This window comes from Ochlerotatus camptorhynchus, unplaced genomic scaffold (genome assembly GCF_037179485.1).
Source record: "Ochlerotatus camptorhynchus isolate MF236.1 unplaced genomic scaffold, CSIRO-AGI_Acam_v1.1 ptg000070l, whole genome shotgun sequence".
Classification (NCBI taxonomy): domain Eukaryota; kingdom Metazoa; phylum Arthropoda; class Insecta; order Diptera; family Culicidae; genus Ochlerotatus; species Ochlerotatus camptorhynchus.
Window position 1 is genome coordinate 7,647,264 of NW_027040560.1, and position 24,578 is coordinate 7,671,841.

At 43.0% G+C, this 24,578-nt stretch overlaps 2 protein-coding genes across 3 annotated transcripts in view; both read left to right on the plus strand.

Annotated features, from left to right (window-relative positions):
• LOC135697477 (serine protease grass-like) overlaps nt 1-24,578 on the plus strand; it is a 44,152-nt gene that overhangs the window by 13,894 nt on the left and 5,680 nt on the right. For both annotated transcript variants that reach the window (XM_065217223.1, XM_065217225.1), the window contains exon 1: nt 21,705-21,970. In XM_065217223.1, the coding sequence (XP_065073295.1) occupies nt 21,892-21,970 (79 nt within the window). In that variant the 5' untranslated portion in view covers nt 21,705-21,891. Of the gene's footprint in view, nt 21,971-24,578 lie in introns of those variants that run through there.
• LOC135697480 (serine protease grass-like) lies at nt 455-2,212 on the plus strand. The gene is made up of 4 exons (XM_065217228.1): nt 455-542; nt 599-1,007; nt 1,084-1,292; nt 1,353-2,212. Exons 1-4 carry the CDS (start codon nt 488-490, stop codon nt 1,775-1,777), a joined length of 1,098 nt encoding a protein of 365 aa, XP_065073300.1. The 5' UTR covers nt 455-487; the 3' UTR covers nt 1,778-2,212.

A 24,578-nucleotide genomic window follows, 5' to 3' on the forward strand; every position in this document is an offset into this window, starting at 1 on the left:
ACGCGCTCTTCATGAAGTTGATATTCCATTTAGTCGATGTAATGCGATTGCCGAAGCTTCTTACAATGACTCGCTACCGTAGGTATCTAAATTGCAGATGCTTTGATCGCTCTCACTTTCGGTTACTTACCTATACTGTAAACCTGTAAGCGAACAGATCGTCTTAAACAAGTTTAAAATGTATCTCGCATGGAATTTTCCTGATTAAAATATGATCATCGGACATCTTTCTGCAGAAAACCGCAGCGATTGAGCAAACTCGTCAACAATAGGTGAGTACACCAGACTATACGACAGACAGCTAAAATTTCTTGTAATTATCATTAAGACTGCAACCGAGGACAAGATTGCAAAATGACGCGAACAGTGATCTCGATTAGTGCAATTTATTCCACTAGCAGCTCAATGCATGGGATCTCTACGAGTCATTCTCCTGGAGGCATTTATTGCGAGAGCTTGCGTGTGGAATAAGCTAGTAGCGAGTAAAATGCATAGGATCATTTTTCTAACTTCTATAATTCTGCTAATTACGACTGGAGCAGGTAAGATCCGTTAACTTATTTGGAAGTTTTGAGGTCTTAATAACAGTTTGATCAAGAAATTCCATGTACAACTCCGAAAAATGGCGCCGGAAAGTGCGTTCCGTTGAAGCAGTGTTCCAATTTGTACTCCATCAAGCAACTATCTCGATCAATTCCAAGCTCGGTGGAACAGTACATCAACAATGCCAGGTGCGAGTTTAACGCGTCGACGGCTGGAGTTTGCTGTGTGCCGGAAAAGATTTTCGAACTTCCGGAAAACTGCGGCCTTGCCTCATCCGAGCGGATTGCCAATGGCAACGAGACGGCCGTGTTCGAGTTTCCCTGGATGGCTCTGCTGATGTACAGGACAGATGGCAGCGACGAAATTACGGGCGATTGTGGTGGTGCATTGATCAGTGATCGATACGTCATTACGGCGGCACACTGTCTAGCGGGAAAATCGAGAGGGCGAAGTGCTGCTAAATTGTACGTTAACACATACACCAAGTGAAACAACTGGTATGATGTAATCTAAACACATCAGTATTTGATTGCTTCACAGAGAATATGTAAGACTGGGAGAGCACACTATCAGCTCAGAACAAGACTGTATCAACTATACTGATTCGAATGGCATCTCCGAACAGGACTGCGCCGGACCCGTAGAAGATGTACGCTACGAATCGTACGTCATTCACCCCGATTATCACAAAGCTTTTGCGGGCGATGACATCGGATTGATTCGTCTAGCGGAGAGGATTATCTTTAAACGTATTTACCGAAGCATATTAACTAGGATTGCGTACCTAACGCGTATCTTATCGTTTCCAGCTCACATAAGACCGATTTGCCTTCCGATGACTGCGGAACTGAAGGATACTCTTCTGGCGCAGTACTACGTCGCGGGTTGGGGATTTACTGAGTCACTTGACAAACCGGACGTTCTGCTGAAGGCTAAACTGCCTCGAGTGGATCGGGAGCAGTGCCAGAAGAGGTTCGATCCCTACAGGAAAGAGTACAACATCACAATAACTACGAAGCAAATTTGTGCCGGTTCGGAAAATTTGGTCGATACCTGTGCTGGAGATTCCGGTGGACCATTAATGTGGCAGGAAAGCTATCTGAACCGACCGCGATACGTGTTATTTGGAGTGGTGTCCTACGGCGTCCAGACTTGTGGAACGGTTGATTTCCCCGGGGTGTACGCTCGGGTTGGCAGCTATCTGGGATGGATACTGGCCAACATGAGTGCCTGACGGATGCTCCAAAACGCCGCCTAAAACATACAAATAATCGAGTTTTTTTTAATCAAAAGTAGAATAAAATTAATCAATTCAAGCGTAACTATTCAAATCGACGTATCTGCTTTTGTAAACAATCACTTCAATCGACGATTTGTCTTAACTGCTACCTCAACCACGCAAACAAACACCATCATCAGGTAGGAGAATCTTTCCCAAGCTATCTGGTGTTGTTAGTTTCTGTGAGTGAGCTAGTTGTTTACAAAATCAGATACGTCGATTTGAATAGTTACGCTTGAATTAGTGATTGCTAAAATGGTAGGTATTGCACAAAATAGCGGAATTTTTAATTTCCCCCCATTATTCTACGAGTCGTGTTACTCTCTGTCGCTAGTGAGATAGCAAAAGTCACGTCGTGTGAGGTGACTCTCCATGTGATTTGCACGGGGATGTGTATTAGGGTGGGCCGAGTTTATATGGTGCATCACAATCCCATGCTCCTTTTTCGATACGTATTAATGTCCTCTACAACTGTGCAAAATTTTAGCAATTTTGGTTATAATCTACATCAATACGAAACTAACGATTTTAAATTGGCTCACCACTTTAGTAGCCTATTGGTCCCAAGCAAACGATTAACGTACCCTATTCTAGTTGAAATTCTAGTACTACGCAATGTTTGTTTTGATTCGCTATGAAAGTTTGACAGATAAAATGAGGGGTTATCTAGGGGAAGGACAGCTCCAAGCATCAGCATCAATACCGATGGTGAAAATATTAAATATTTTAATATGTGTGATATTTGCGAATCTTACACCTAGTCTGACAGATGTTTTTTTTTGTTTGGCTATTTTTGGTTTAAAGTGTACATTTGACATTCGTTTAATCAAAAAATGGATTTCACACGAGAGTCAAGTCATTCCTTGATGATCTTGCTGGCCAGGGCCACCAAAATCCACTCCTTGTTCTGATAAATTTGGCATTCTTTGGTAGCTGATCTTAGTGCACATAATCTGGGGCACTTCCGTTCCCAGGAAATAATCATTAATTTTCACGAGTTCTTCATTGCCTGCAATCCAATGTTCAGTCCTCCGATGGAACGGGAATCGACTGACTACGGTGCCCCTGTAAACGGAGTCCCATAGTGATGGTTCCGTGGTCGTAATACATTCGCCATGAGCCTGCAATTTGGAGAGATTTGCTGCTGGGGGAACATGCCTAGTCGAGTGCCGTTTTTATCACCAAAAAAGCCGAAGGCGAAAACGATCAAAGCTATCGAAAACAAAAATCTAGGCAAAAATGATGAAACAGAAAGCTGCAGGTAACATAAACAACAACGGTGAAACGTCATTGAGTGTATGCGTTAAAGCTACACTGTTATTTTTTTTTACTTTGTAGCTTTCCACTTGACAGTTAATATCATTAATATTTATACTAAAAAGTATAATAACTACCAATATGAGCAATTTCTACACCAAATATTACCATAGAGGTAACTCTAAGACAAGTAGGTCCCGAAGAAACGTGCTCAACTTTTTGGCTCACCTCTGGTACTATCTTCGGTCCCAAGCTTGTCGAATCACCCCTCGAAACATAGGAAAAACCAATAACCCCTCATTTTATCTGTCAAACTTTCATAGCGAATCAAAACAAACATTGCGTAGTACTAGAATTTCGACTAGAATAGGGTACGTTAATCGTTTGCTTGGGACCAATAGGCTACTAAAGTGGTGAGCCAATTTAAAATCGTTAGTTTCGTATTGATTGTTGATATTACTTCATATCAAGTTGTACTCCCCCTAGGGGGTTATTGGTTTTTCCTATGTTTCGAGGGGTGAATCGATTAGCTTGGGACCGAAGAGAGTACCAGAGCTGAGCCAAAAAGTTGAGCACGTTATTTCGGGACCTTCTAGTCTTAGAGTTACCTCTATGGTACCAGAGCTGAGCCAAAAAGTTGAGCTCGTTTCTTCGGGACCTTCTGGTGATCTTAATCTAAGTAATCCGCGAGTTCGTAGTAACCACTGTTAGTTTGTTAGTCAAATAAAACTTTCATTCGTTTCCAAGCATTCCTCAAGATCAGACGTCTTTTATTTCACTGTAAATTGTAAATAGTGTAAATAGTGGTTATTGTAGTAGATAGAGTTAGTGTTGAATAAATAATGAGTGAGCGTGAAGCGTGATAGTTCGTATGTAAACAAAATCTCATTGGTTAGAGAATTTTGATAGGTTAGCAGGTATAAATATGAAGTACCTAAGCTCGTTGAAGTCAACAGCGATGTTGGAGATTTCGGTGACGCTGCCGAAACCGTGAATACTGCCGAAATGAGCTCGGCAAAAGTGAAGCTACCTCCATTGGTAGTGAAAAATGCCCATCTTAATGTGCTCATTGCGGATCTAGCGACGCTGGGTGTTAAAGCCGAATACAAGTTGGGCAGAGTCGGCACTAAAGTGATGCTCCGTACCAAAACGGAGTTTGACGTGGTCGTCGCCCACCTGAGGACTTCCAAGGTGGAATTCTTTACCCACGACATTCCCGGTGAGAAGCCGTTCAAGGTCGTCATCAGGGGCCTACCAAACTTCGACCCGAAGTTTATCGAATCAGAAATCAGGGACCGGTACAAGCTGGCCCCAAGTGCCGTGTATCGAATGACAAGAAGAGACGAGAATGCGAAGGCGTATCCGGATAGCCTTTTCCTGGTACACTTCCAGAAGGGAACGGTGACGCTCAACGCACTGAAAGCCATCCGGTCCATCAATTCCATCATCGTTCGCTGGGAGCCATACCGTGGCGGCCATCGCGATGTGACTCAGTGCCAGCGGTGTCTGAACTTCGGACACGGTACCCGCAACTGCAACATTAAGCCACGCTGCGGAAATTGCGCTCAAGACCATGCCACCTCCGAATGTGCTGCGGATGAAGCTGTGGCGTCCAAATGCGCCAACTGTGGTGGTGCTCACCAAGGATCCAACAAGCAGTGCCCTAAACGCGAGGATTTCAAGCGCATCCGAAATCAAGCGTCCACCAACAATCAACCAGCACGAAGGAAGGATAAGGCCCTGGCTTTCAGGACAGAGGACTTTCCACCTCTTCGTGGACAAGCGAATCCCAGGGTGCGATCCGCGCCCCCTCAAGAAACGTCTGGATCTTCTGCTGGACAAAGCTCTCCATCCCCCCCTGGATTCTGGAGGCAACCAACAGCTCAAACAAACAATCCCGATCTGTTCTCAGCAGACGAACTGATGGAGATTTTTATCAACATGACTGGTGCTCTACGTAAGTGCCGCAATAAGCCCGAACAGATCCAAGTGCTCGGTAAGTTCATCATCCAATATGGTGTCTAAACCGCTAACCATCGCTACCTGGAACGCTTGCTCTGTAAGAGCTAAACAGATTGAGCTTGCCGACTTCCTCCGCAAGCAAAGCATCGACGTGGGTCTTCTAACCGAAACCCACCTAAAGTTCGGTGACAGCTTCTGGTTGCCTGACCACAACATTATCCGGCTTGATCGCACCAGCTCCAGGGGGGGTGGTGTAGCGGTCATCGTCAGAAAGGGAATCAAGTTTTGCACTCTGCCCCACATCCGCACTTCTATCATCGAGGCCATTAGTGTGGAGGTGGAATCACCAACTGGAAACGTCCGGTTCATCGCTGTTTACTGCCCACGCCAGTGTACCGCAAGCAACGGATTAGGAATCCAATTCAAGAAGGACCTGACCGCCATCACCCGTACTAGCTCCCGATTCATCGTTGGGGGCGACCTGAACGCCCGCCATGAAGCTTGGCGGAACTACCAGAGGAATCGAAACGGATGTCTATTGTTCGACCACGCACAACATGGACTGTACACAGTGCAATTTCCGGACGAACCAACTTTCATCTCTCCAGCGGGAAATCCCTCCACGCTAGACTTTTTCCTGTCAAACATCGGACTATCCAAGCCGGAGGCGCACAACGATCTCAGCTCCGACCACCAACCGGTGGTGACTGAAGTCGGTGTCAACGTGGTTCCTGCTAGAGGCTGCCTGCGTAAAGACTACCACCATGTCAACTGGGTGCAGTACGGTCGAATGGTGGACAGCAACATCGATGAAAATCCACTGCTCGACACCGTAGATGACATCGACCGGGCGTTGGAAGGACTCCAACAGGCCATATCCGAGGCTGACGAGACATGCGTTCGACAAGTTCCTGTGAGGGGTAAGTTTGTTGCTATTGATTCCCACACCCAATTATTGATTCGATTGAGAAATGTGCGTAGACGCCAGTTTCAGAGGACTGGAGACCTGGGCAAAAAACGTGAAATGGCCGATCTGAACAGGCAGATTGCTTCCAGAATGGACTCACTCCGAAATGAAAGTTTCGGGCGTGTTGTCCAGAATCTGGACGACCGCTCCAGACCATTCTGGAAGGTAGCCAAGGTCCTGAAAAATCATCCCAAACCCGTTCCACCTCTCAAAGTCGAAAATGATGACGATCGGCTTTTAATTACCCCACAGGAGAAAGCAAATGCGATCGGCGAGCATGTCGCTTCATCGCATTTGCTTGGCTCGAATATCCAAAGTCCGCTCGATGATCAGGTTGTGCAATGCGTACACAACCTTGATGCCTCCCCTTGTGTCGTGCCACCGGCGGATATGATTACAGTACAACAAATTTGCTCAGCGCTGAAATGCACCAAGAACATGAAGGCTCCCGGGTTTGACGGTATATTCAACTTGATCTTGAAGAGACTCAGCATGAAAGTGCAGTCTCTTCTAACCGCTATCTTCAACAGATGTTTGGAACTGCACTACTTTCCAAGCATCTGGAAAGTAGCAAAAATCATACCAATCCGCAAACCCGGTAAGGATCCAACATTGTCTTCAAGCTACAGACCAATCAGCCTCCTTTCAGCGCTGAGCAAATTGTTCGAAAAACTCATTCTCAATCGTTTGCTCAAGTTTGTCGAGGAAAATAACATTCTCCTTCCGGAACAGTTTGGGTTCAGAAAGGGGCACTCCACCAATCACCAGCTAGTACGGGTGATGAATAACATCCGAAGTAACAAAGCTGTATCCAAGTCCACAGCCATGGCCTTGTTAGACGTTGAAAAGGCGTTTGACAATGTTTGGCATGATGGACTTGTGTACAAGCTTTGTAACTTCAACTTTCCTTTACATCTTATTAAAATCACCCGTAACTACCTCCAGCAAAGGTCGTTTAAGGTATCGTTGAATGGTTGTCTTTCCGACACGTTTTCCATCCCAGCAGGAGTCCCGCAAGGCAGTCTGCTGGGCCCCTTGCTTTACAGCATTTACACTTCCGACATTCCTCCCCTTGGAGACGGTTGCGTGTTTTTCCTGTTCGCAGATGATACCGCAATAGCCGTCAAAGGAAGGATGCCTCGCGAAATAACGAACAAACTTCAACGATGCCTTAACGCCTTTGCTGATTATGCCACCACGTGGAAAATCAAAATCAATGCCTCCAAAACACAAGCGATCATGTTCCTCCATCGGCAATCGCCCAAACTAAAACTGGCTCCTTCTTGTACTGTAATCATGGATGGCACAAGGGTTGAGTGGTCCGCCGAAGTAACCTATCTCGGGATGTTGTTCGATGAAAAGCTCCTCTTCCGTTCGCATGTGGAGAAAACCGTAATCAAGTGTTCTGCCTTGGTTAGGTGTCTGTATCCGCTGATTTGCCGCAGATCTCGCCTCTCAAGGGTGAACAAACTGGCCGTCTACAAACAAATCATAGCACCTGCGATCCTCTACGCAGCTCCGGTGTGGGAATCATGTGCACAGACTCACAGGAACAAAATTCAGGTCGCACAGAATAGAGTGCTGAGGATGGTTCTTGATCGTCCTTTCGACACTAGAATAACAAATTTACAAGAAGAGGCAGGAATTGCCAAAATAGATTCAAGAATTAACGAAATTAAGACTAAATTTGCAGAAAAATGTAATTTATCAGAACATGCTTTGATAAGCAATTTGTATATAGTAGGTTAGGTGCATATAGTAGTTGTAGGCAGGCATGGAAAATCATTTGCATTCATTTCATACATTCACTTACATTCATTTGCCTCTAACTTTTTTCATCAACAGCATTCCGTAAAACGATGTATAGAACATTTGTAGGTTTTGTTATTAGCTACAACTTTTGTTCATAACTCAAATATGTATCTCTTATGCATCACGAACTAGAGCGGGCAGAACTTATTACTGTTTTTCAGTGAATGTAAAATACATTCACTGAAAAACAGTGGTGGCTTCTGTTCGCTCTGGTTCATCATGCATAAGAGATACGAATTTGACTTGTTTACAACAGTTGTAGCTAATAACAAAACCTACAAAAGCTCTATACATCGGTTTGCGGAATGCTATTGATGAAAAAATATAGAGGCAAATGAATGTAAATGAATGCACGAAATGAATGCAAATGATTTTCCATGCCTGGTTGTAGGTTAGTTGTAGTTGTAAATAGTAGTTATAAGTAGTCTCCTTTTTTCCAATTCAAATCAAACCAATCCCACCAAGGTGGTCATACTTTAAAATAGGCCTGATAGGACTAGTAACTGTAAATAATAATTAAAATCTCAAATGAACTAAAGTTGAAAAGACGCATCTGTGTCACTTGAAAAATTCATCAAACACACAAACACAAGAAATAAAGATCATTTTAAGTCAAGTCAAGTCAAGCTCGTTGAAGTCATTCTTGTAACGAATTTTGGAGGTGACGGACCACCAGCAGCAGCAGAAACAGCAGCAACAGAAACAGCAGCAGCAGAAAACAGCAGCAGCAGCAGCAATAGAAGCAGCCGCACCCGTGGGAGCTGCATCGCTTATTCGTGTTGCCGTGGCCGAGGCTGGAAACCTCGGTCCGGTCACGACAGTTATGGGCCCAGAACACTGGACATAGCACAAGTTCAAGTTGAAGAAAAGTAGTTCCGGAGCTCCCACCATGTTAAAAAGCCCAATCCCGGAAGATCGGAACCATGGCGGAGGCAATTTTAAGCGAATGTGCAGGATCGACAACGCAGAGGATTCATACTGTTGGAGACGGTGTGCGTGCTGGCGGAAGTGTGCGATTATTTGGCAATTCCATGAATGTTCCAGCCATTGAGAAGCTGAAGGGACGGCAGAATTACACATCGTGGGCGTTTCTTATGAAAATCCCGAATAGAAATTGTAATGTAGAAAACATCAGCAGACATCTTCAATACATTAAATTTTAACGTATATTGCTGTACCCTTAATGTATTCAGACTTCAGTGTGACGTCCAAGTACATAAAAATACATTAGCCTCTAACGTTACATCAGAATCAAACGTCTTGACGATGTAAAATTTGACATCAGAATACATCCAATAACAACAGAACCTATCGTTACATTAGAATCAAACTTCATCACGATGTAATTTGTTGCACGCATAAAACATCAGAATACATCCAATGACAACAGAACCTAACGTTACATTAGAATCAAACTTCATAACGATGTAATTTGTTGCACGCATAAAACATCAGAATACATCCAATGACAACAGAACCAAACGTTACATAAGAATCAAACTTCATCACGATGTAATTTGTTGCACGAATAAAACATCAGAATACATCCAATGACAACAGAACCTAACGTTACATTAGAATCAAACTTCATCACGATGTAATTTGTTGCACGCATAAAACATCAGAATACATCCAATGACAACAGAGCCTAACGTTACATTAGAATCAAACTTCATCACGATGTAAATTGTTGCACGCATAAAACATTAGAATACATCCTATGACACAACAATAAAAAGTGGCTTGCAGTGCAGTGATGCCTCCTACACACTTAGATTTTTTTGCCGAGATGGGCACCACCGAGCAGCTCGGCATTTTATTTTGCTGGAAATTCAGCAAAAAATATGTTTGTTAGCTGAGATCTCGGCAAAATTCGTGTTTGTTAGCTGAATCTCGGCAAGTTTTTCACTGAGATCCAGCAAAATAAAATGCCGAGCTGCTCGGTGGTGCCCATCTCGGCGAAAAAATCTAAGTGTGTATGCATAGTTTTGTGACATTATCAATTGCAAATAAAATTGAACTCTTTAGAAGAGTGGAAACGCTAATAAAAGTGCACTTAGACGTTGTATCGTCTTGACGCCTTCAGCGCACTTATTCTTCATTCACCAAGGAATAAGTGCGATGAAGACACAACAACAATTTAACGTAAAACCGCACTTTTATTAGTGTTTCCGCATTCATAATCTCATAAATGTGCCCAAATCGCAATCCTCGACGCAATCATATAAAATAGCACATTGCGATTACAAGGTAGAGCTTATCACAATTAACTCTTGCACGACTGACATAGCCTCAAATCACTGAAAGAAATTTTGGCATGCCCTGTGGGCAATGTTTATTTGTAAGTAAAACAAATGCCCTGGTGACGTTGCAGTGCAAGAGTTAAATTAGTGTTTTAATTGATTATTATCGTTTCAATTGAAAACCGATTTTACTTTTGTTCTGTACGTTAAACATAACGTTGGCCATAGTGTGCTGTATACCGCATCCGTGTACAAATACAGCACACTATGTCCGACGTTATGTTTAACGTATATACAGAACGTTTTCAACGAGGTTTTCATTTGAAACGATAATATTAATTCCAAGGCAAACGAAGAAAATCATCTGGCCACCCTGCATGCATATGGTTATAGTCCACCCGAAAAAAAATAACAAAAAAAATACATTAAAAAACAATGTAACAATAAGACGAAAATTATTGTCTTAACAATGATTTATATTGTTACGTCTACAATAAATTTACCTTGATTTATGTTGTACAAAACAATAAATTTCATGGTAATTGGAAAATTTACAATAAAAAAGGGGGGTTGTTAAGTATCTTAACAATGAAATTTTCGTGATTTTCCCATATAATTTTTTTTCAATAACATTATATATTATTGTTATTTTACTGTTGGTTGGCGAATTTATTGATTAAAAAAAATAACAGTGTACTTTAGAGTGTATGTGTTGGCTTGACAGATCTACTTTATCGACTTTAAAAATAAATCGAAAAAATAAAACATTGCCTCGGGAAGGGAAGGGGGGGTGGTATGTCTGTTACGGGTGGTCCTTTTTTTTTACTGGTTATGGATCGAGATTCGATCCGGAACTTGTGAGAAATGCAGGCCAACTCCCCTGCGCTCGATATCCCTAGGTCACGTCTCCTTGGTGGTTGAGCGTCGTTGATAAGTTAATGCATTCGACTGGACAGAATCGCCCATGAAATAAGCTTCCACCTGAGAGTTCCTTCCTGACATCTTCAAGTGGTGGAATTTTTTATTATTATTGTATGATTATTGACTGCACGGAAAAGGTATCCATTAAGCTTTAGAGAGGGTCTAGGATAAGATATGAGCGGACGCGGACTGCCTGGTTTTGAGCCAAACGAACTGTCAAAGCCAGAGCCATACGAGCATCGCCTATCTTAATTACATTGGCAGTGTTGCTGACCCTCTCATAGTCTGCATGCTTCAGATTTATTTTTATTGTTTGTGAAGTAACCCACAATGAAAATACACCAATATTTAATGTAACAACAATTTTTATTGTAATAGAGTTGTTCATTATTGTTCATGATCGAATCATGTTAACAGTAAAATAAATGAAAAATACGATAAAAATCATTGTAACAACATTTTATAATGTACATTCATAGTACAGCTAGGTAGCAGTTTTGCCGTTTTCGGAAGAGTACAACATTATAACAATCATTTTTATTGTCGACAATAAATATTAATGTTAGAGCATTGTTTCCACTGAAAATTTCACTGTAATTTTTTTTTCGGGCATTCCTCGGTCCATTCTATGCGCTCGAGTATTGATGGTCCGAATGTGAGGATAACAATAACAAACCAGCATATCTGGCTGAAGCGAAAGTGAGGATAACAAACTTCGCACTTGAAAATGGGATTGCGCAAGTGTGCGTGTTTTGAACAACAGAAAGGTCAATGTCGTTCTCATTTTGAAGTAAAGCTCTACATATCGCTGCTGCATTAGCGTATACCAAAATTATTCAGGGTGTAGGTGTCAGATGGACGTTCCATTACAAACCACTGATGTTGACCTGTCAATGACTCGCGTTATTAGCTGAATCGCAAAAAGAAAACTAGAGTCCCTGAGGCCCTCGGCCCATGCAAAGTTTGTTTTGTCCTGAGTCAGCACTACACGGCGAATGAGAATGACCCAAATTTGAGTTTAGTTCACTCATAAATCGCAAAAAGTACAGGAACTCAGTTTTGAGTTAATTTCCCTCTGTTTTTTCCAGGATTTCCAGGTTTTTCCAGGAAAATTTGTCCGAATATTAGAAAAGTAAAGATTGGATTCTGTGGATTTTCGTCAATCCTAATTTTCCGTAAGATTTTTGAGGTTTTCCACAGGAAAACATGAGGCAAATTTACTCATCGCTGCGTTCCTGCACTTTTTGCGATTTTGAGTACACTGTATTCAAATTTGGGTTGATCACATTGGCCGTGTACAGTTTTTTTTTCGCGGTGTTAAAAGATCGATTTCGATCGAATTAGTCCGGGAAAGTGCCGTTGTGTTCGTCGCGAGTTTTGGTGGCGATTCGGTGTCCGCCGATGCGGTTAATCAGCAAGTTTTCCGCTTGCTGGCTGCTGGTCTCACCCTAGGAAAAGGAAGGCTGTTTTTCAGGTATGTGGGCTGTTTTTGAGGTGAATTAATGTAATGTAATTATGTTTTATTTTTTAGGAAAGTGCACCAGTCCGGAGCCACATACCGGTAGCGAGTCCGAAGCTGGATCCCGGCGGGGAGTTCAAAGTTCTCTTTGCAGGTTAGTGAGTGTGTTTACTGTTTATTTGTTTTGATTGACGAATAAATAAATACTGAAAGCTACGGATCCCGATGACGGGTTCCGTAGGTGGATCCCGATGACGGGTTCCGTAAACGGATCCCGATAACGGGTTCCGTAGACGGATCCCGATGACGGGTTCCATAGACAGATCCCGATGGGGAAACCGAATACGGATCCCGAATACGGATCCCGATGGGGAAACCAAATACGGATCCCGATGGGTATTCCGTAGACGGATCCCGATGGGGAAACCGAATACGGATTCCGATGGGGAAACCGAATACGGATCCCGATGGGGAAACCAAATACGGATCCCGATGGGGATTCCGTAGACGGATCCCGATGGGAAACCGAATACGAATCCCGTTGGGGAAACCGAATACGGATCTTGATTGGGAAACTGAATACGTATCCTGATGGGGAAACCGAATACGGATCCCGATGGGGAAACCAAATACGGATCCCGATGGGGATTCCGTAGACGGATCCCGATGGGGATTCCGTAGACGGATCCCGATGGGGATTCCGTAGACGGATCCCGATGGGAAACCGAATACGAATCCCGTTGGGGAAACCGAATACGGATCTTGATTGGGAAACTGAATACGTATCCTGATGGGGAAATCGAATACGGATCCCGATGGGGAAACCGAATACGGATCTTGATGGGGAAACTGAATACGTATCCTGATGGGGAAACCGAATACGGGTCTTGATGGGGATTCCGTAGACGGATCCCGATGGGGAAACCGAATACGGATCCCGATGGGGAAACCTAATACGGGTCTTGATGGGGATTCCGTAGTCGGATCCCTATGGGGAAACCGAATATGAATCCCGATGGGGAAATCGAATACGGATCCCGATTGGGATTCTGTAGATGGATCCCGATGGGGAAACCGAATACGGATCCCGATGGGGATTCCGTAGACGGATCCCGATGGGAAACCGAATACGAATCCCGTTGGGGAAACCGAATACGGATCTTGATTGGGAAACTGAATACGTATCCTGATGGGGAAACCGAATACGGATCCCGATGGGGAAACCGAATACGGATCTTGATGGGGAAACTGAATACGTATCCTGATGGGGAAACCGAATACGGGTCTTGATGGGGATTCCGTAGACGGATCCCGATGGGGAAACCGAATACGGATCCCGATGGGGAAACCTAATACGGGTCTTGATGGGGATTCCGTAGTCGGATCCCTATGGGGAAACCGAATATGAATCCCGATGGGGAAATCGAATACGGATCCCGATTGGGATTCTGTAGATGGATCCCGATGGGGAAACCAAATACGGATCCCGATGGGGAAACCGAATACGGATCCCGATGGGGAAACCGAATACCGATCTTGATGGGGAAACTGAATACGTATCCTGATGGGGAAACCGAATACGGGTCTTGATGGGGATTCCGTAGACGGATCCCGATGGGGAAACTGAATACGTATCCTGATGGGAAAACCGAATACGGATCCCGATTGGGATTCTGTAGATGGATCCCGATGGGGAAACCGAATACGTATCCTGATGAGAAACCGAATACGTATCCCGATGGGGAAACCGAATACGGGTCTTGATAGGGAAACCGAATACGGGTCTTGATGGGGATTCCGTAGACGGATCCCGATGGGGAAACCGAATACGGATCCCGATGGGGAAACCGAATACGGGTCTTGATGGAGATTCCGTAGACGGATCCCGATGGGAAAACCGAATACGGGTCCCGATGGGGAAACCGAATACGGGTCTTGATGGGGATTCCTGTACACTGATAAAATTTCAAAGATTGTTTCTATATGTCCTACTTTTGCAATACAAATTATATCTATGTGTCGGACACATACTGAATATGTGCACACATAAAAGCCATGTGTAACCACGCATACTATTCATTTGACTCATAAATTTCATGTGTGCTTCTGGGTGAATTCTGTTTATGTGTGGTTACATGTAAATCATGTGGAATTTTACATGGGAATTCTTCAATAAAAATGTGTGGAATTCTATTATTCTTCTTTCCTTTATTTAACGTCGGTCTCTGTTCCGCAATCTAGTGCCAATCACCAACGGACATCGATTGCCATCCATTGACGGCAATCGAATGTGCAGGAAGGCAGCTTCCACACCTGCGTAGGATATCGCACCCATTCAACATACATGGGCCGGGACCAACGGCTTTACTTCCCTTCCGAAGGAAGACGTGACCAGAGATTTTTATGCCTCAGAAAAATCCCACCGACCTCGGCTGGGATTGAACCCAGACCCATTGGGGTATTAGAAAGCAGTCACTCTTACCACTACACCACGGGCGCCGGCATGGAATGCTATTAGTGTAGTGCCATTAATTTTCGTTTCGTGTGGAAAACATGGAATTGGGTTGTATAGTTTCGAATTTTTGTACATCATCTGAACGAGCTTCGTTTTCTGAGCACAAATATATTTTTATCGTTCCCAGACATTCATCTCGATTTGTAAACCAAGATTTAAATTGTCGATAAATTGTATTAGATGACATTAATATCCATTAAATGAGAGTTCGCTCTATGGCGAGGGCCGCTAAAATGGTGATATTTGCAAATGTAATCGCACTGATTTATCATAGTTCATGCACAGAGAACAGACGTTGAAGCTCGGTCAGAAACTTGTGTAAAATAAGTGGGAACGTCGCCGTTACGTGGTGTTAGCATCTCCTGATTTTCTCTATAAATTTTCCACTTTAGACCAATTTGGCGCTAGTATCTATAAATTTTCTGTTGAAAATAGCCACTTGGCGCTACTAGCACTTAGTGTCTAGTGTAATTTGTGCAACGCATGCGCCATCATGTTTTCAAAGAGGTTTTTTAAGTGGGGAAGTCGCTGTTAGTGGCGCTTAAGTCGAATAGGAATCTTTACACAAGTTTTTAGAGAAATTTTGTTCGAGCCTCCATGTCTGTTCTCTGTGGTTCATGTGAACCAAAATTTATGAAATTTTGGATTTAGGTTCCATTTTTAAACCATTTTTTTTCAGCCTATCAATATTGGATTCAGAGAGTAAGCGGCGGTAAGCTCCAACTCGGATTAACTTTTAATACCGCCCCTGTTTGGATGATCTGAGAATTGTTTGTATAGCGAATAACTCTGATGTCGACATCAAAGCAGCCGGACATTCTTGATCGTTATTTAATCCGAGGATAATACCGATTGGAGCTTAGCCATAAGTGATTTAATGAATACGCTGATTGCGACTCTCTGAAAATTAAATCCACAGGTTTTATACGTCAAACTCATCCTTTACAACGTCCTCTTGTAACTTAAAAATACAAAATGTCATCATAACGTATAATGACTTCATAATTCCGGAAAAAACATGTTTCCGGGTGGAATAAGTTTCATCAAGTCTTATGATGGTACCCAAGATTGGCCACAAGCAGTGGCGTTTCCTTAACCTCAATCTACCTGTGCACCAGCTCTCAAAACAAACAATTATCAAAATACTGTTTGCAATGGATGGATATCGAGTAACCTAGAAGATTAAGTCTATTTTTCAACCGATTCGAGTATGAATAAGGCATTAAATCTGGTTTTGTATAACAAAGTTGCGCCAACTAACTCGGTCCCTGGCTGCTTATCTCCAATTTCTCGAGCGTCCCACACTTCCTACATCTTGCTCCACTTGGTCTAACCACCTAGCACGCTGTGCTTCTCTGCGTCTTGTACCGGCCGGATTTGAGGAAAAACACCATTTTTGCGGTATTGTTGTCCGGCATTCTTACAACGTGTCCCGCCCATTGTACCCTTCCACCTTTAGCGACTTTCTTGATATTGGGTTCACCATAAAGTTACGCCAGTTCGTGGTTCATTCTTCTCCTCTATACACCATTTTCATATACCCTGCCAAAGATGGTCCTAAGCACGCATCGTTCGAAAACTCCCAGTGCTCCTCAAGCATTGTCCATTGTCATATTTTTCATGCACAATAATTTTGTTTATTATATATTTGCAGTTCGTCAATAAGGTAGAAGACTGGCAGCCCAAAACTTTCCGCATTTTCGGATCATCTGTAGAACAGGCAGAGATCTGGAGGCGCAGCGATCACATTGTCATGATTGTTTGGTAGTTCACTCAAAAATGCTATAACAATCGCCAAGCTCGCTGTAATGTCACCAAGTGCCTCGTCACCCACGAATAGGCGCCTATGTCAGTGGTCTAACAACTCTTAGCGCGCTAATGGCATAGTTCCCCTGCCGCATAGAGAGTTGCCACAATGATATTAGGTTAGCTAAGGTCAGTTAACTGACTGGTGGGAAACGGGAGCTTCAGCATTGACTGTTATGTACGCATTTTTATTATGTTATCTAACAACAATGGTGTGTAGTGTTTACACGATCATGTTTCTAATTCTAATGTGTTGTAAATATAATTGAAAGCATTTGAAAAGTAAGATTCTAGTGTTTTGTATATCTAAAAACATTAGTAAACATCTACATTTGAAAACATTCAAACAACGTTTACTTTAAACGTTTTGTACATCTGAAAACATCAGAGAACAACAAACACGAAGTACAATTAAAAACATCCGAACAACGTTTAGTTCTAACGTTGTGTACATCCGAAAACATCCAAAAAAAAGTTTGGTTCCAGCATCGGGAGGCATCTACGTTAGAAAACATCAGAATACATTTACATATAAAACATTCGAACAACGTTTAGTTCTAACGTTTTTTACATCCGAAAACAACCCAAAAACGTTTGATTCTAACATCAGGAAACCTTTACATTAGAAAACATCAGAAAACGTTTACATATAAAAACATCCGAAAAACGTTTAGTTCTAACGTTTTTTACATCTGAAAACATCCAAAAACGTTTGTTTCTAACATCAGGAAACATCTACATTAGAAAACATCAGAAAACGTTTACATTTAAAAACATCCGAACAACGTTTAGTTCTAACGTTTTGTACATCTGAAAACATCCTTAAAACGTTTGGTTCTAATGTCAATAGATTGAAATTTTTGACGTCAGACCGACATTAGAATGGCAAAATTTTGTTCCAAAATTTCTGATGTATACATCATGTTACGTTGCTTAAATACATCTAAATCATAATGTTTCCTAATGTTTGACATCAGGCATACATTTGATTTTGATGCTGATGTAGACATCAAAATCAAACGTTGGGCTAATGTAAATTTCTATTCGGGATGACGCTGAAGGCACCTGGAAAGCGGTCAAACCTGCGGAGGGACAGGAACCTGATCCGGAGCTGAGCGATCGAGCGTTGGCCACAATTTGCCTAAGTGTCGAGAGTAACATTTTTAGTATCGTGCAAAAGGCTACTACAGCATCGGATGCGTGGATCAAGCTGCAGAAATCGTTTCAAGAGAAGGTCGAGCAATGATGTCAACCGAGAAGCAGAAACCGGTGGAGTTCATGGAAATTGTCACCTGGATTGTGTTAAGTCCTTCTTCCAGTTCACTAAATATAAAACACTTCTGCTTTGGTTAACGATCAAAATACAAGAGAGCAACTTTATTTTCAGGTATATAACATCGAGCATTACATAGAAAAGATAGAACCCATTTGGAGACGCAAGAGGGATAGGAATCTGTTACACTGTAAAGACAAATTCATTAAATTTCAAGTTCATTACAGATTGATGAAGTTTTCGATATACCGGAGCAACCAAACGTCGAGAATACTATCCCAGAGGAGCAAGATACGGAAGGACCGACTGAGCCTGATGATCTGATGTTTCTGAGATTTTACATACAACTGGAGAGATGTGTCTGCATCAGCGCTCCCACCACAACAAGATAGACCAGCTGGTAATGAGCAGCGTGTGTTAAGGCGCAGCGGTCGGGAGCGCCAAACCCCAGGCAAGTATTTGGACGTGATACGCGGACGTTGGCTGACTTACCGGCCGATCGGAAGTGTATTCGCAACAAGTGGGTGTTTAACAAGAATCGTGAACCGGATGGAGAAATTGAGCGATACAAGGCACGTTTGGTGGTCAAAGGATGTTCTCAGCGACCGGGAATCGACTACGACGAGGTTTATTCGCCGGTGGTCCGTTACTCCACCATTCGATATTTGCTGGCATTATCTGTGAAACACGACCTGGATGTGGAACAGATGGACGCAGTTACTGCATTCCTGCAGGGGAAGCTCAAGGACGAAATCATATATATATATATATATATATATATATATATATATATGGATCAACCTGAAGGCTTCGTGAACAAAAGCGGCAAGGTGTGTCTGTTGCGGAAAGCACTCTACGGCTTGAAGCAATCCAGCAGGGTCTGGAACAGCCAGCTCGACGAGGCGTTAAAAGATTTCGGACTTACACGCTCGATACTTGCTTGTACTTCAAGTTAGAAGGAGGAAAGATGCTTTTTGTGACCATCTATGTTGATGACTATCCTCATATTCAGCAACGACCCTCAGATGAAAATCAAGCTTAAGAAATTTTTGCATACCCGTTTTAACATGAAGGACATTGGTCAAGCGAAATACTGCTTGGGACTGAGAATATCCAGGGATAGGCGAAATGGTAAGCTTTGGCTTGACCAGCAGCATTATGTGGAGACGCAACGGTTCAACATGGCGAACTGTTGTCCAGTTTCGACTCCAGCTGAACCTTGGTTGAAGCTCCACAGAAAGATGTCACCAAGCACATCAGACGAAATTCAGGCGATGAAAAATGTACCGTTCAAGGAGGCAGTTGGCTGTTTGACGTACTTGGTGCAAGCGACGAGGCCTGATATAAGTTATGCTGTTAATCAGGTCAGCCAATTTTGCAGTAATCCTGGACAATGCCATTGGATTGCTGTAAAACGGATCATGAGGTACCTAAAGGGCACAGTTGGACACCGGCTTCAGTATTGCAGAGAGGAAGTTTCCCAATTGGTCGGTTATACAGATGCGGATTGGGGAGGAGATCTCGACACGCGAAAATCGACGAGTGGATACGTGTTCACGTTCATGGGCGGAGCAGTTTCGTGGAACGTGAAACGACAGCCGACAGTTGCACCATAGAGGTAACTCTAAGACTAGAAGGTCCCGCGGAAACGTGCTCAACTTTTTGGCACAGCTCTGGTACTCTCTTCAGTCCCAAGCTAATCGATTCACCCCTCGAAACATAGGAAAAACCAATAACCCCTCATTTTATATGTCAAGCTTTCATAGCGAATCAAAACAAACATTGCGTAGTACTAGAATTACGACTAGAATGGGGTACGTTAATCATTTGCTTGGGACCAATAGGCTAGTCAAGTAGTGAGCCAATTTAAAATCGTTAGTTTCATATTGATTGTTGATATAACCCCCGGACCAAACATTTGGACATCAAGCACCAGTTTGTGAAGGACACTTTGGATCGTGGAGTCATCGACCTTGCGTACGTTAGCACGAAGGAGCAACCCGCCGACGGTCTTACGAAGGCTTTAACGAACATCAAACTGGAAGCTTTCAGAACATTAATAGGACTCGCAGCTTAGGAAGGAGTGTTGTGATCTCAATCTAAGTAATCCGCGAGTTCGTAGTAACCACTGTTATTTTGTTAGTCAACTAAAACTTTCATTCGTTTCCAAGCATTCCTCAAGATCAGACGTCTTTTATTTTACTGCATTTACAAGTGATTAAAAGCTTGTTTCCAGTAAAAAAACCCAAAAAAATCCCTAAAAATAGACTGAGCTTCTGTCCTACGGATCATTTCTGCTAAATTCAATCAATACTGAACCCTTCGTAGAACCAATCGGTGGAAACTAATGATTTTAAATTGGCTCACTAATAACCTATAGGTCCCAAGCATATCGATTAACGTACCCCATTAATCGAAATTCTAGTACTAAACCATAGAGGTAACTCTTGGTAACTCTAAGACCAGAAGGTCCCGAAATAACGAGCTCAACTTTTTGGTACTATCTTCGGTCCCAAGCTAATCGATTCACCCCTCGAAACATAGGAAAATCCACTAACCCCTCATTTTATCTGTCAAACTTTCATAGCGAATCAAACAAACAAACATACTCCTCCTCCTCCTCCTCCTCCTCCTCCTCCTCCTCCTCCTCCTCCTCCTCCTCCTCCTCCTCCTCCTCCTCCTCCTCCTCCTCCTCCTCCTCCTCCTCCTCCTCCTCCTCCTCCTCCTCCTCCTCCTCCTCCTCCTCCTCCTCCTCCTCCTCCTCCTCCTCCTCCTCCTCCTCCTCCTCCTCCTCCTCCTCCTCCTCCTCCTCCTCCTCCTCCTCCTCCTCCTCCTCCTCCTCCTCCTCCTCCTCCTCCTCCTCCTCCTCCTCCTCCTCCTCCTCCTCCTCCTCCTCCTCCTCCTCCTCCTCCTCCTCCTCCTCCTCCTCCTCTCCTCCTCCTCCTCCTCCTCCTCCTCCTCCTCCTCCTCCTCCTCCTCCTCCTCCTCCTCCTCCTCCTCCTCCTCCTCCTCCTCCTCCTCCTCCTCCTCCTCCTCCTCCTCCTCCTCCTCCTCCTCCTCCTCCTCCTCCTCCTCCTCCTCCTCCTCCTCCTCCTCCTCCTCCTCCTCCTCCTCCTCCTCCTCCTCCTCCTCCTCCTCCTCCTCCTCCTCCTCCTCCTCCTCCTCCTCCTCCTCCTCCTCCTCCTCCTCCTCCTCCTCCTCCTCCTCCTCCTCCTCCTCCTCCTCCTCCTCCTCCTCCTCCTCCTCCTCCTCTTCCTGTCATTATTGTTACAAAGATGGTGAATCGATGAGGGGAATCCCTACATAGTTGGTTTATAGGGTGTCTCGTAAATTCCCTGTAGAACCACAAACCGTCTCCTCTATCCACGGACCGATGACCGATCACATATATCCGGAGAACTTCGAGATTAGGGCGTAATTGCTTTTGTAAACAAACACGTCAATTACCGATTTCTCGCTAGTTAAAACTCAATCTCGAAAACTAATAACACAAATAGGTAGAGGAATGAATCCTTTTTCTTTTTCTATAGTTTGTTTGCAAGATTGAGCTTCTATTCACGAGCAATTGGCGATTGACGTGTTTGTTTACAAAAGCAATTACGCCCAAATCTCAAAGTTCTCTGGATATGTATGCACAAACCGAAGAGACCTCTCCGGGTTTTCTTCGACGCAAGAAAGAGCTTGACGACGATCGTGCCAACGATCGCGTATCAGTTCTTCGAGTGGTGTTCAAGTGATCGGTCGCAAATATCTGTACCGCGACGCGTGAGTGAGGTGCAACTAGTTGGAAACTTGAAGAAATTGTCACCCGTTTGGAACTGGTCATCCGTGTGTAGTGCAGCTAGGAACTGAAAATGACGGCTGGACCATTTTCTCAAATCCTGATCTGTTCGATACTGATCTTGAGCCTCTACCGGGAAGGAGTGAAAGCTCGTACGTATACGATTAATGGATTTTGATTGCTTACTTGATTAGCGAGTTTTAAACACCACGAGCAGATTATGACTTTAGGTTGCTTTTGTAGGAACTACTGTTCGCAAGAAGCAGAAGAGCAGAAGATAAATATATGACTGTGCTATAAATTTCGGACGGCGACGCATCACGAAGATGTTAAGGACGAAACCTTGACCTTTAGTCGAATGGTTGATGTTGATTGAGGTTGTTAATGTTCTTCGGGATTGTCAGAGCAGTAGAAACAAAGTAGTCTAAGTGCTACTCAAATTCCACCCATTTGGCGATTCTTGAAATTGAAACTTGTGTATCAATCTTATGGTGAGCGATAATGGTAATTGAAACCCATGAAAATGATTTCTGCGACGTGCCGTTGAAACATGTTACGCTTAGACACTTTTAAGTGACCTGATCACCAGTTCACCGAAAAAATGAACTATTTTCAACTAACAATCAATAGTGTCACTTTTTTCCCCAGATTGAAAAAAAATCTGCCTAATCATTTAATTGTAGTAATTGTTGCCATTTTTGCGAATACGAGCAGTGATTACTAGGTTAGATGGGTCATCAAACTGGAATTTGAATTATCATCTAAACTTCATTCTATACATTAAACCAAATATCATTTATATACCTCGAAGTGGAACAGGTTTTGGCAACACAACCCAAGTAACATTTTTGGTTTTATTATGATTTTGAAGAGGTGCACGAAACTTAGAATGGACTGGGAGACCATAACAAAACCGGAAATATTGCACGCAAACATTTGTGTCTTCTTTGCGTTCTATAAAATTCATCGAACGCTTTATTCAATTTGTGATTTCACTGGAGATGCCTCGTATTTCATGAATAATTATCCAGAAGGCAGTTGCAAACATTTTAGCGAAAAGGCACTGTATATCAAAGAAGAGCACTTCCACGCCAAATGACAAAGCGATCAGACGCGACGTTCTCCGATTTGCATGAAATTTCGCATAATTGTTTGTTATGGGCAATCATTCACATTTGAGCAAAAATTAAGCCACTTTGAATCTTGCCATCACATCATTTGGAACAAATTGGTGTTGAAAAGATTCATTGACAAGAATCGTTGCGAGCAAACCAGAACGCAATATCAAAAAATCCTGTTAAATTAATATCAAGAATGATATTTTATTCCATTATCACGCGTCATATTGAGAGTGTATGAGAACGAAAAAATATCGTTTGATTGATGATTTTGCCAACCCTGCTCAATAGTTTAGTCGCACTATCTATTTAGGGGTAGAAAGAAAACAAGAGCCACCGCAGCCAACTGAAGCTGGTAACCGGTGCAACCTTGTTGTTGTCTATAAATGCATTTTATGTTATATACTGGAATAAATTAAATTTTTATTAAATGGATGGATCTCACAAAATTTTGCGCCGGATCCAGTTCTTCTCCAAACTTAATATAATGTTATGCGGACCGTCCAGTTTCACCACTCCGTTTTCTGATTTCTATACACTTCTTCCACTCACAATACCGATTCCATATACCAAACTTCCACTACCATCATGATATTTGCTTTTTTCTTCCCTTCTGAACTCATCTTCAAAATTATCTTTTCTCTCGCTCCCACTGTTATTCTACAACTTGGATACCGGACTTGGGGGCATCATAGCCTAGTCAGTAAAGGCACGGTATTACCAAGCTGGAGGCGGCGGGTTCGATTCCCGGACCGGTCAAGAGGGAATCTTTCGGGTTGGAAATTTTCTCGACTTCCCTGGGCTTGCCACACAATATTCAAATTTATGCATTGGTATTGACATCGAAAGCTCTCAACCTCCTCCTTCTCCTCCTCCTCCTCCTCCAACTGTCATCGACGGAACGGGCAACACTCTGCCTCTCCTAAACAAACAAACAAAAAACGCTACTCAATGTTCCACTATACAAACAAATGACCGAATCAACGCCACACGGCGAATGAGAACAACCCAAATTTGAGTTTAGTCAACTCATAAATCACATCAAGTGCAGGAACTCAGCGATGAGTAAATTTGCCTCATGTTTTTCCAGGGAAAAATTCCCGAATTTGAGAAAAGTAAATATTGGATTCATTCAGTCTATTGGTACTACTCCGAGACTGAATAAAAATTTTTCGTCAATTTCCTCATTTTTCGGCAGATTTTTTAGGTTTTCCACAGGAAACCATGAGACAAATTTACTCATCGCTGAGTTCCTGCACTTTTGGCGATTATGAGTGAACTAAACTCAAATTTGGGTCGTTCTCATTCGCCGTGCACGTTTTTCAATACCGAAAAATCACTAAAGCGAACCCCACACGTATCAATATATTGACGCAAAGTGGAATTATTGAAATTAATATTGATTATGTGAATACAGAAATATTGTTAATACCGATGTATTGACGTCAATATTGAATGTATTGACAATACGATTATTGTCAATGAAAGCAATCGTGTAGGGTCCACAGCTCAAATCGACCGCGGGCAGAGCCTACTATTTTTTTTATTTTTTATTTTTTGCTATTCGACGTTTTAGCGCGGTGTGTTTTGCCTTCTTCTGTGAATGATGGATTTTCATAATCTTCTTCTTCACAATATATAT